Below are 14108 nucleotides of genomic sequence, written 5' to 3' on the forward strand. Positions count from 1 at the left end.
ACTATAATGTTCCTTTAACTAGAATTTAACCAATGAAACTGCACAATATCTGTACGTGACTTGATTAAGAATTGATCTACAATGCCCCTTCTGCAGAATACTGTATCTCGTCCCCAGATCTTGTACTTAATGTAATTATTCTTGGGCAAAGTTAGAATTAGAGCCCTTTTTCACTTTGAGTAGCCGATCAGCACCCAATACATTAAAAGAGCCAATATGTATAAATTTAGGTTGCCTAGTGATTAACCCGCTAGAGATGGCAAACTTTAATATTGTTTATTCTGCTAACTGCCATCCCCATCGTGCTGATCTGAATGCGATACTACCCTAAAAAAGCATGGACTTTTTCTTGCATCTTTATATCATAGTTTAATATGCAGTCGTTGAAGCTAATGCATTTTTCTTGGTTTTCTTGTTCAGTAGTCAAGTGCACTACTTACGTTTCACTTGAACAGACTGTCAATAAAGGAAATAAGGATCTCCTGAAACACACTTAAGGGCAAAAAGATACATTATTGTACTTTGGAGATTGTGCTCACTTTGCCTTTAAGGGATCACTGAGCGTCTCTCTTTTTCAATCAATATCTGTTTACACTTAGTTTTTTTTATTGTCAATCACTCTGCCAGTGGCAAGCATCAAGCCCTTCAAAAAGCTTCAGACGTACATGTAGCTATAGAATGTTCTACATTTGTCTCTCGCTATTTCTTTAGGCTTTTGTCTGAAACAATATCATGCATAACCCATCTTTTATTGATTAGTTGGTAAATAAAGTGGTCTAGTTGACGTGTATCAAATCTATTTTCTATAGAAGCTACAAATGCATCCTTCTGCCACTCAATAGAAAGCAAAATTGCCAAGTGGCGGAGATTAAATAAATATAGCTAAGGAACCATGCATCTGACACAGCCATTCTAATTTAACAAGGCTGTTCTCATTTTTATTTATTTATTTTTTGGGTAAGAAATAGGAGCATTGTGTCTGCTGGAAAACAGAATCGTGAACACAGCTTTGATCTTAAATTTAGAAAACGTGGCAAAATATAAACAGAATGTGTAATCTGGCAGATTCTCTCAGGTTCACATTATATTACTGGCAATGTGGGAAACTATGAGGTTGCTTAGATGGAGGTACAAAAATAGGGGACTTCTTGGTGGTATATTTTGAGTAAGCAAGAATAAGTATATTTCTCTTCCCCAGTCTGCATATTCCAGGTCTCTTCACTAGGCAAACCACTAAATTAAAAGGAGAAAGATCTCTTTCACTGATGTCATAATTTTTTTTAAAAATTATATATATTATATATGCTCCCTAAAGCAAATATCACATGGTAAAAATGAGATTTATGGATTTTCTGGGGTCAATTGCTTAATAATCTATTGATTTGTAAAAATGACTAGGCCCACATTATATGTAGCCATTCATTAAATTAAAGTGATTTAAAATTTTAAGACAAAATAGTGAAACTGAAAACATAGCTGTCTTTTATCCAGTTAATCTATTTTGTTGCAAAAATTTAAATTTAGTTTGAACTCCTGCCAAATCACACTATTGTGACTATTCCTGATAGTGTTGTACCACCATTAATTCCATGCCTCCCAACTGCCCCAATTTTGGTGGGACAGTCACGATTTTGAGGTGCTGTCCCTCTTTCGCTCCCTGGTGTCCCTCATCTGGGGATACCAGGGAACTGTCCCTGGGCAGCACAGCACAAGCACATCATTAGTCATTCACTGCACAGTGGGCACTACAACCATGCAGGGAGCACTACAGCAGCTTTCCGTAAGGTATTATTGCCTGCTTCGCAGCGCAAGAGAAACTAATTGTGAGCTAGCACTTCAGCAGCGCTCCCTGCATTGTCATGATAGCTGTGGGGTAGCCAGGCAGCCTGTTAGGTGGTGGTCCTGCCCCTTGTGGACAAGGCCGTGGTTTGCATCACTGCCGACAACCCCTGAGGACTCGGCCCTCCTGCCCCAATTTCCAGAGGAGCAATGTTGGAATATATGTAATTTATAGATGACAGTCATGCCAGAATGTCAGTTGCACACTGGAACTCATTGAAACTGGGGTCTGATTCTTTAAATGTTTCATAGAATGATCACAAAAAGGATCCTGTCAAATAATCAAAGTAGAATTGTACGTTAAGATATATTATTCTAGATGCCATATTTGGATAAATATGATTTTTTTTTTAATATATTTTAAATTTTCCCTTTTTTATCTCTAAAATGACTGATGCGCGTAGGTCCATGTATCTTTCACAGCCTGCACCTTTAATGAAATTCAACTGTGATAGTCCTGAGAAATCATTGATCTGTAGAACAGAATTGCTATTCGTTTAACATTTATTATTCTTTATTTATATAAAAACTCTGCAGCGCTACATACATGTATGACAAAACCACAATTGACAGAAACACGCTGATAAAGGAGGTTAGCTTTGCCCACAAGCCTACAATTTAAATGTGAATGGGATTTGTGAAATGCATGGTAGAAAAGAAGTGCATCAAGGAATGGAACAGGGATTGGAGCCATTATGGGAATATGAGTGTTAGGGTCAGTAAATTAATGCACAAAAGATTTTTCTTTTTTTGTTATATTCAAAACCCAATAAAATCTTAAATTGTAATAGTATAGACTTTGCCAAAATACACACATTAAAGAATTTAGCTGAAATAAAGTTCAGATTAGAAATATAAAACACATAAATGAAAGTACACCCAATCATAACAGAATCTAATAAATCATCTGTCGACGTATATGAATTGTATAAAATTGATTTAAAAAAAGTTTAATAAATTATTTGCAAAAATTGTTATACAGAATTCCTTACTAAATTATTAATTATTGAACTCAAATGAAATAACTATTGAAATAATTTAGGATATTTTAAATTTAATGTGAAAGGTAAAAATTTGAGAAGTAAAGAAATAATATGCAAAACAGATGAATGTATCAAGAGTCAAATAGCACGTAGATTTTGTCAGCAAGATTAAAGGGACACTCCAGGCACCCAGACCACTTCTGCTCATTGGAGTGGTCTGGGTGCCAACTCCCACTACTCTTAACCCTGCAAGTGTAATTATTTCAGTTTTTTATAAACTGCAATAATTACCTTGCAGGGTTAGCTCCACCTCTAGTGGCTGTCTAGTAGACAGCCACTAGAGGGAACTTCCTCCTTCATAGCACAGGAAACCTGTGCTAGAGCGTCACTGTACGTCCTCACGCTATGTGAGGACCTCCAGCGTCGCTCATTTCCCCATAGGAAAGCATTGAAATTATTTGTCAATGCTTTCCTATGGGGAGCGCTAATGCGCATGCGCGGCAATGCCGCGCATGCGCATTAGGTCTCCTCGGCCGGTGGGCGGGATCAGTCTCGCCCACCGGCCGACGCAATGCAGAGGTGGAGCGGCACGGAGGAGGAGACAGCGACAAGGGACATCGCCGCTGCCTCAGGTAAGTGACTGAAGGGGTTTTCACCCCTTCAGTAACCGGGGATTGGAGGGTGAGAGGGAGAGGGACCCTCCAGTGCCAGGAAAACGGATTGTTTTCCTGGCACTGGAGATTCCCTTTAAACAACTTAATTTGTGTCCCTTTCTCCTGTCTCGGTATCCCTGCCAGTTATGTGTAATGTAAACCATGCTAACGATCAGTGTTAAATTGCTAAATATTATTTAACAAGCTTGTTAGATTCCAAGCACAAATCGCAAAACACTTGCCCTAACAAGGGTAAAAGATGAGTGGTTCTCTAACTTGAATAATGTTGTTGAATAATTTGGACCTGGTAGAGGCCCCCTGCTCCGATTTTACTGCTAGTTTTAGTACTATGAGGTGGCACTGCCCAGCATTTCCTCTTAGAGGGAGATGGGGAAAGGAGTAAAGAAATAATAGGAAACAAGAGTAAAGGAGGAAAAGCAACAAGAAAGTTATATCAACTGTTAAACGGTGGTACTGCATAAGTCCCTGGTTTTATATGGGATCTTGGCAGGGGGAAACATCAGCCATCTTGGCTCAGCTTACTCTCAGTCAGGTTGCGGCGCCGGCAGGCGAGGTGTGCCGTGCCGTCAACGGTTGGGAACTCCCGAACCCTAGCCAAGTCTATAGTGGACAGGCTCCTTCTCGCGTCAGTGGTTGGTGGGTCGAGTCCCAGCTTCTTCAGAAGATTTTCCAGCTCCTGATAAGTTTCCACTCGGTGAGTGGCACCTTGAGCTGTGATCAGGACTGTACGGGGTAGAACCTATCAATATGGCATATCTTTTGCATGGAGCAATTGAAGTAACAGTCACAGGGATCGTCTCCATAAGAGGGTATTTCTCGTGAGATCCGGGAATAGGAGTAGCGTGGCATCTTCAAAGGTGAGTGGGGTCTTCCCTCTTACAACCGCCTGAAGGAGGGCTTTGTCTTGCAGAGATCGAAAGCAGAGGATCAGGTCCGGAGTAGCAGAAGGAGGTGCCCCAGGCGGTTTGGAAATACAGAACATGCCGTCTAGTTTCACGGTCTTTGCGTGCTTTGGTGGTAAGTAGGCCGCAAAGAACCGCCTGATGAATTGAGGGAGGTGTGGCAATCCCACAGATTTCGGCACTTCCCTAAGCTTTAGGTTATACCTGCGTCGTTGATTCTCCAAAGCATCACTCCTGCTATCAGCCCTTTGTTGGTGCTGGCTCAGGTCCTCAATGCCTTTCTCGATCACTGCAAGCCGACTTTCGTGAGTGGCATGGGCAGCCTCCAGTTGTACCACTTTAGTTGTCGTGTTTTCGACAGCTTTCTTGAAGGAGGCCAGGTCGCCCGCAATGTTCACGCGGAGTTCGGCCAGCATTGCCCTGAGTTGGACCGCTGTGACTGGATCCCAAGGAGGGTTTCTCTTTTTTCCAATGTGCAAGGCGCCCTCTGAGGAGTCATAAGCCATGTCTTCCAAGAAGTAGGAAGAGCCCTCATCTATGAGCACCATAACTCTGAGTTCCTGCATAAGTCGACGATATTCTGGCTTAACGGGCTCTTGTCAGGCTTGGGTTTCTTATTTTTATTGCCCATGGTGTAGCCTCCAACCAAGGAATGTCTCCAGCAGGATTAGGTAATTTCTTTCTCTCCAAAATCAGCCTTTTAGGGCAGCGCTATATGGAGCTCATGGAACATGTGACCGTCCAGGTTCCCAGCTAGCCAAGTCTCCAAAGGGGTTTTAACCTTTATCGGGCGCGAGGGAGGTGGGCACTGTAGGATTCTATGGTGCCAGGAGAACGGATTTGTTTTCCTGGCACTATAGAATCCCTTTAAGATTCAATCTGACTTAGCAGATATTTAAATTAAGATTTTTTAAAAATGTCTCTCTCAATCGTAAGGCTTTATGGTATTCTCTGAAATAATTGGGTTCTCAGTATGCACTTCAGTGCACAATCTGTAATTAGATTGTACTAACATGACAAAGCCCTTCTTCATAAGAAATATAATATGTTTGGAAAAATAATTAACTCCAGTTATAAAAAAGAAAAAAAAAAAAGGTTTACTTCCTGCTACAAAACAAAAAACAGATCCTAATGCGTGATAATGTCTAACAACAAAAAGACAGAAAGAAAATTACTGTTAAATGTATGCTCATATAATAATATAGCTGTTATTGAAGGGCTTATTTGGACAATTCCTTCTGTGATTATAAAATGTCTGCAAAACTTTACTGACGCCTCAATATCTCCAGGCTGATATAGTCTACATCATCTATTTGTTAAGATTACTGCAGTATATACAGGATTAGTATACACTCATTACTATATATACAGTAGACCCATTGTCTGTATGAAGAAATTTTCTCATAACAGCTAATGTGCGTACTGAACTTGATGAGCATCATGGGAAATGTGCTTCATATACATCGGCAGTGCCTACATTTGCCATCATTGAGTGTTCATCGGAAGGCTGGTATTTCTGATGAAACCGTTGCCTACAGTTTATTTTATTTGCATTCCATTTCTCATTTCATTATTACCCTCCTTTCCTCTACTGCTGTATGAAAGGCAATTTAGGACAGTTGGGGTGACCATAATTGCTACTGAGCAGAAAAATAGCATTACTTTATGCGTTATGCTCATAATGGTGCTTTCCATTATCTAATTCTCTTTTCTAGTTCCCTTTTTCCTTAACAAGCTTTCAGATGTTTCTAGAGTAAATTCAGCACATCTACCAAGCAGGTGGATCCTGTAGCTACACTTTAAATTTTAGAGGACTACAGATACCATAAATCCAGGGACGGATTTCCCATTAGGCAGAGTAGACACCTGCCTATATGCACTTGCTTTAAGTGCAAATAAATTGTGCTATTTTGTGGTTAATTAGGTTGGTGGGAGAGATAAGCACCAGGAACCTTGGCCAGTGTCCTCTGTAGTCCAGTCAGATATATAAGACCTGCAAGAACAGTTATGGATGATGTAAATCTCAGTGCTGTCCCAGCTCTTCCTGTGTAGGACTCGAAGCTGGACAGGAAGTGGAAAGTATCACTTCCTATCTGCCCACTAGTAACCTAACCTAAGCTCTCAGTGATGCACACTGTATAACCCCTCCTGCAGTTCTAATATCATCAATCTGACTGGACTACAGACATATAGGAAGGTAAGTAGTAAAGGTGCATCAGCTTCTAATGGAGTCCCCACTCCCCAAAAAATGTCAATTCAAATTAAAAAAATTAAGAATAGTGCACACTACTACTATACTACTATTGAAAAACTGGAGAAAATGTTGCTTGAGGATGATATTATCTGCCCCAAAGGGGAACTACTGTATGGATATTAACATACTCCCATGGAAACCCTGTTACATAATAAACCATAAACTAAAATAATGAATGAGGAGCTCAACCAACTAAAATAAAATGCACTTTATTATACAGGTGCAAAAAAATGTGAAATACATATGTATAATTTCTTTTGAGCCTCGTGGACGGCGTCATGTTGTGGAGCTTATTTTTTGGAGTCTATATATTGCTTGTTTTTTCCCCCTTTGGGGTTGTGTACATGGATTGGAATGTCCCGCGCATGCGCCATTCTATTTGGATGGTTTGCGCATATGCGAACCAATTCGGGTCCTGGCGCATGCAAGATAACACGGCCTCACGGTATGTTTGTTGAGTACTGCGGATGTACGCGCGATTAACCGCTACATTATGCTGTGCATTCGCCGGATATACATGGGATTCTGGGTAGTGGGACCTTCTTCGTTGTAGAATGGAACGCATATGCGTTCCACTTATCGTATGGATAATCTTAGTCCTAAATCTAATGAACAATACGGTTTCATGGATCCACAGAATGTGAGTTCAATCTGTTTACCGGTGACAATGTATTCACTGTGCTTTTTATTTTTTAAAGGATCACAAACTTATTCCTGACTCTATAGTGTTAAAACCACCATCTAGCCCCCCTGGGCCCCTCATGCCTCCATAAATATAGCACAATCTTACTGTATTCAAGCCTGAAGCTGTAACTCTGCATGCTGAAAAAAAAGCCGTCTGTTGACATCATCAGAAGTAGTAGCCTGATCCAATCACAGTGCTTTTCCATAGGATTGGCTGAGACTGACAAAGAGGCAGATCAGGGGCAGAGCCAGCATGATTCAAACCCAGCCCTGGCCAATCAGCATCTCCTCATAGAGATGAATTGAATCAATGAATCTCTATGTGGAAAGTTCAATGTCTGCATGCAGAGGGAGGAGACACTGAATGTTTGGATGCATTTTAGGCAGCCATGACCCTAACCACAATAAACCATAAGCACAAAAAAAAGATTCTAAGCAAAGTGTAAGTGTAATAACCCTATGTGAATACAATTGAATAATTACCAAAAAGATGACAAATAAATTAAAAATAACAAATAGGCAGTACACTCAGGGGCGCACTGACCACTCGGGCAGATCGGTCATGGACCGAGGGCCCGAGGCAGTCAGGGGCCCGGCATGCTGCACTAATATACTCTGGCTGTGGAGATCAGATCACAGATCTCCACAGCCAGAAACAAACAGAATTGAACATATTTCAGCAATAGGTTGCTCTTATCGCTGCAACCTATCTCTCTCTGTTTCTCCCCTCTGCCTCCCCTCTACCCCCACCCCCACCTTCTGACACCTGGCAGTGATCCTGCTGCTCCTGGCTGTTCTCCTCCATGCAATGACTGCGGAGCTCCGTGTGAGGGGAAGAGGCGGGGCCGAAAGAGGGGAAGTTACCTCACTTCCTGCCCTGCCCTCTCCTGCAGAATCTGCTGAGCACTGGCAGTCAGCAGGTAAGTAAATCTTATTTTATTAAGCTAATATCCCCCCTTAATCCATCCCAGCCCCTGTGCCCCTTTTCACCCATCCCAGTACATGCGCCCCTTCACCCATCCCTGTACCTGTGCCCCTTCACCCAGCCCCCCGATTTTTCTATCTCAGCCCCTATGCCCAATTTACCTATGTAAGCCCCTGTGCCCCCTTTATCCATCCCAGCCCTGTGCCCCCTTTATCCATCCCAGCCTCTGTGCCCCCTTTACCCATCCCAGCCCCTGTGCCCCTTTTACCCATCCCGGGCCCTGTGCCCCCTTCACCCATCCCAGTCACTTTGCCCCTTTATCCATCTGAGCTCCCTTTCACCCACCACAGCCCCTCTGCCCTCTTTATCCATCTGAGCCCCTATGCCCCTTTCACCCACCATAGCCCCTATGCCCACTTTACCATCCCAGAACCCACTCCCTCTTCACCCACTACAGCCCTATCACTCTCATTCCTATCCCTCCCTGTACCCACCACTGCCTCTGTGCCTTCTTGCACACTCTTCAGCCTCTCTCTCTCTCCCTGTAACCACCTCACCCCTATGCCTTCCTGCACCCACTACAGCCCTCATCACTCTCATCCCTATCCCTCCCTGCACATACTACAGCCGCTATCCCCCTACCGTCCGTATGCCCCCTGCACCTACTATAGCCCATATCCCCCCTCATGCACTGCAGCCACTATCCACACATATACTGCAGCCTCTGTATTGCCCCCACACAGTAGAGCCTCTAGTATCCACACAAACACACACTACAGCCCCAGTATCCCCCAGATGCCTACTGTAGCCCCTATACCCCCCCCCCACACACACACACACACACAACAGCCCCTATCCACATACTCTCTGCAACACAACCAGCCCTCTCCACTAACATACGACACTGCAAACAGCTCCATACACAGGCGCAAACCCACAAGGAACCTCACTGTATGCACATAATCCCACAAACAACATTCCCACACATTCAATACCACATGCACCTCCCTACACACACAACACAAGAGGCATCCCCAGCATGGCAATACTGCATACAGCCTCCTTATACACACAAAAGCAGCTATTACAATTACTTATAAAGCACCAACATATTCTGCAGCGCAGTACAATAGGTAAAACAAGACAAACAATGAATTCTAACTCAACATGTTGACATACAGGAATACAAGCAGCATTCCACACAAGTAGCCTCCAAACACGTGTTTGGAGGCTACTTGTATGGTTGAACATGTGGGGGATGCTGCTCGTGACGTCAACAACAAGTTATTAAATTGGCTTTATTTCTTTATTTTAAGGGGGTGGGGTAGCGTAAGGCAAGCTATTAAAGGGTACTCCACTCAAAAACAATGTTTTATTAAAACACTGTTTTTGGCTGGATTAACCTTTTAAAGTATATCTGGCCCTGTTTGGGGGACATCATGACTCACACAGCCATGCTGCGTTGAGCGCACATATCTGTATGAGAGCTGCACAAAGACTTTGCACCAGGAGGGGGGCTCTTGATCTCCTATTGCCCGAGGGCCCTGTAAGTTGTCAGTCCGCCCCTGAGTACACTAATATATACTCTTAATCTCTATCCAAGGATTCTCAGCTCACAAGGGAGTTAAAAAACAAACAAACAAATAAAACCCTTTTTCTGTAGTAAGCAAACTGTAAAACACTAAAATCACAAGGGCCAGGAAGGAACATCCCCTTGATATTCGCCTGCTGCTCGCATAAACGAGTGGGCCTGAGATGGCAGACCTACTGCCTGATTCACCCAAGGCTTTACATCAGCCTCAGACGACAAGAACCAGTAGACACACTGTCTCAACAGCGTAGTGGACAGGTTTTATCTCTGAGGCAATCCGAACCCCTGTTGGCCACAAAAACAGATCTTATGCTAATGAAGACAGATCTAAAGACCTTCATCGCTTCCAAGATGGTAGTGTTAAAGAAAGACCTGAGCACACTATATGGACAGATAAGAAACACGAAGGAGGCCTTGGTATTATACAGGATTTGGCTGCAGCCCAACTACAAGAAGTTACGAACATGTATGTACTGCTGAATGCTTAGGTTGGGCAACTAGAAGATAGCGCAAGACAACGTAATTTGAATGTATGGGGGATCCCTGACACCATATATTTTGATGAATTGTCTCAGGTTACTAGGAGTTTATTCTCTGCGACTTTGACACCCAAGCAGGCTAAGGGACTATCACTGGGCAAACTTTACCACCTACCTGGGTGACCTTACATCAAAACCTTTGTACGTAGAGATGTAACCCTGTGATTCAATGCACGTAATCATAAGAAGATCTTTTTAAAAGTGGTCCAAGGTCACACACCATACATCTTTAACCCCTTAAGGACCAAACTTCTGGAATAAAAGGGAATCATGACGTGTCACACACGTCATGTGTCCTTAAGGGGTTAAACAGCAGTCATGGAGTTTTTTCCACGATTTAAGTCACCCGAAACTATAGTGGTGTTCATCTAAAAAAGGGGTGGCCTCACAATTACGAGCTGCTGCTATTCCATTCAAATGGATTCCTCACGGGTCCTCGTAGTCAAAAGAGGTGGCTACTGGTCCCTTCACAATAGCCCCTAGCACTCGTACTATAGTCCCTATCTCCACACTATAGACCCTATCCCACTCATCACAGACCCTTTCCCCCAGACTACAGCACCTTTCTCAACCTCAATACACACACACATACACATACACACATACACACACACACAGAAACACAACAGCCCCTATCATCCCAAACACACACTACAGCCTCTATCTCCTGCACATATACACCACAGCCCTTATTCCCCCCTTACACATACACTACAGTCCCAATTTTATCACATACACCCTGCAGCCCCAAATTTCTTCACAAACACACATTATAGCCTATATCCCCCTTAACGCATGATACTGCACCTACCTTCCCATATACACCTTGCTGCCCTTATCCCCCCAAACACACCCTAAGTCCTGATACTCAACAACACACAGTACAGCCCCTATCTACATACAGCCCCTATTTAAATGCACATACAACAGCCCCCCTCCCACACACACACATGCAACCCTACAAGCATGTTTCCCTCTACACCTTCAACCAAACACGCGCAGAGTCCCTCCACATGCACAATCCTACAAGCATCATGTCTATGGATGTACACAACCCCACAAATGTACATAACCTCACAAGCAGCATCTCCAGAAACAAACACCATAAGTAAATTACCCTCACAAATGCAATAAATCAAGAATCCAACCCCACATGTAATCCCACCAGCAGCATCCCCACAAAGATACACCGCCAGCAGCATCCCCACAAACATACACCACCAGCAGCATCCCCACAAACATACACCACCAGCAGCTTCCTCCCACAAACACAAAACCACAAGCATCTTCCATACCCAGCTTCTTCCAACACACACACACACACACACACAGCACTTATTACATTCACCATTCAATCATATCCCAAACTATTTGCATTAGTGCATATATATAGCCTTTATATACTGTATATTGTGGCAGGATGGCCAGGCTCTTGACAATAAACTTCAAATGCAAGCTTTACGATAGAATAGTACTGCAATTTATTTGCACCTTCCACAGGTTATACAATGCTGTGCTTGAAATAAATAAATAAAACAAAAAGAAAATAGATCCTACTCCAACTTGGAGATTTACTAAACAGCAGTATTCCTAACTATCCAACTGGCCAGCTAATCCAGTTCCCAGTTTTAAACCATTTAAACACAGCACTTCAAGCAGGCTTTTACACAGTACCTTTTCCTTTAGAGTATTAGGGTCTCAGGCTTAACTGCCTCCTCTCTCCCAGCTGTTAGACTCCCTGATGCCTTAAGAGGCTGAACCCTTAGTGCAGGTTAATTACATTCAAAGGGCTGACGTCCACCAATTAACCCCATCATGCTGGGAATAGAGAGCGCTCCAATCTGTTACTTGCATAGAAAGCCTCTCTGACTGTGCCACAATATATTTAAATATATATATGGGTTGGGGGTTGTATTGAGAAAACTGGGCTTGTGGCAGCAAGAAGGGTAAATCCGGCCCTGGTGCTTGTGCACACACCTTGCCAAGAGACGTGCATGCCAGCCCCACTCTTCATTAAACTCACTCCTCGTACATTTAAAAACCAATACTTTATTGCTGCATGCTAACAGGGAAGGGGGGCGTGATTAATGCCATCTTAAGTAAAAAAAAAAATTGACAATAGTATGTGATGTCACACTACCTTAATTCTCAGGAGCTGTCTCTTTTTCCATTTCATAGAATTAGACTGACACATTTTTCACCTTAAGTTGAAGTTGAGTGTGCTCACATATATATGCATTATTCACTGTTGATTCTGTGTGTACCTTTTAATTTTTCTCCAAACATTGTAAGAAAGACTGTGAAGTTAATGGGTCCAGGTGCTTCTTTGACCATGTCATCCAGCTCTTCACTCTTTACGTTGATTCGGCCTGTAGAAGAGGAGTGTAAACACAAGAATATCATCTTCCTCGCCTGGAATATTCATGAAGTAAAGGTGCTGCACTACAATACATGTTATGACCCCGCTGAGTTAATATTTTAAAGAGGCAAAGGGAAGCTAAAGGTATATTTAATATTCCTACACTTAAACACATTATAATCTTTTTAAGACTAACGTGAGAAATTAAACAAAGTTTACAGTCTAATTACCGTAGTTCCATGATCTGATCTTAAAGGAACACTCTAAGTGCCATAACCACTACAGCTTTTTGTAGAGGTTATCCTGAAGTCTTAGAGCACAGCAACTCTGGCTTTTGACGATAAAAATTATTCAGCACCAAAAGATCACCATTCAGCTTGAGACATTAAAATGAGGATGTTAGAATCCAAATGCCTGTATAGAGTGAGAATATTATGTGTCTGTAAACACTGCGGCCATATTAGAGTGGCCAAATCACCACCAGCCTTTACAGAGCTGACAAATAGACACAGGATCCCTATGTGAATCCAGTGGAACTGGAATGATTATTCCACTGAATCAAAATGGTTGTAAACTTGTAACTATTTTACATGTCTGAATCCTACAGTACCCGAGGATCAAATTATAGTCCCTCACTGCATCATACAAACACGTGCCTGCTAAACTCTCTAATAACAATCTCTTATTCTAAGAAAGTGGGCTTTGCGTTCCAGGAATCCGTCATTTTTTGTTAAAACACTTGAAAAAAGTTTAACGAAAATCTGCAGCTACACCGATAGTCCACTACAATAAGCACTAATGTTTTGATGCTTGGAGTGCATGACTGGTCACACAATGTTATCTAAAAGAAGTGGTGGGGGCCCAGCCACCTTTGCACTATAAACTCAAAAAAAGAAAAAAATTGAAGGTGGTGCAATGCACACAGCACACGAGTTAATACTAAATAGAAAGGAGTTTTTTTTTCTGACGTATTCTGAGTTATGCTAGTTTCAATTCGAGCTAGTAAATTGACCCTGACATATAAAGTTTGGTCATCTCCAATATTTCCTGGCAAGGAAACAGCTTTGCAAACATTGCCTGTTAAAGTGGAATATTAGAAAAGCTAAGATTTTAGGGCAATTTTATCAGAAAAATATGTTTACCTATGCCATTACAGCTATACTGAATGTCTTGATAGACTAAAATTGAATAACACAAGTCAGTATAAAGAGAGATTCCAAGCCAATAAACAAGACGATCACATTAAATCAGTTTGTCAGACTTTCCTTCTGGCTCACTGAGTTTGACATATCTCCTTTGACTCACGAAGCTTTAGTTTAAGTATAATAGTTTGTTACATACTTGAGCATGTGAATTTG

At 42.3% G+C, this 14108-nt stretch overlaps 1 protein-coding gene across 1 annotated transcript in view; it reads right to left on the reverse strand.

The window, feature by feature from the left end:
* Nucleotides 1-14108, reverse strand: part of MYL10 (myosin light chain 10) — a 53700-nt gene that overhangs the window by 19812 nt on the left and 19780 nt on the right. The window contains exon 4 of the mRNA XM_063449905.1: nucleotides 12656-12760. Within this exon, the coding sequence (XP_063305975.1) occupies nucleotides 12656-12760 (105 nt within the window). The remainder of the gene's footprint in view (nucleotides 1-12655; nucleotides 12761-14108) is intronic.

The sequence above is a fragment of the Pelobates fuscus genome, chromosome 1 (assembly GCF_036172605.1).
Source record: "Pelobates fuscus isolate aPelFus1 chromosome 1, aPelFus1.pri, whole genome shotgun sequence".
NCBI lineage: Eukaryota > Metazoa > Chordata > Amphibia > Anura > Pelobatidae > Pelobates > Pelobates fuscus.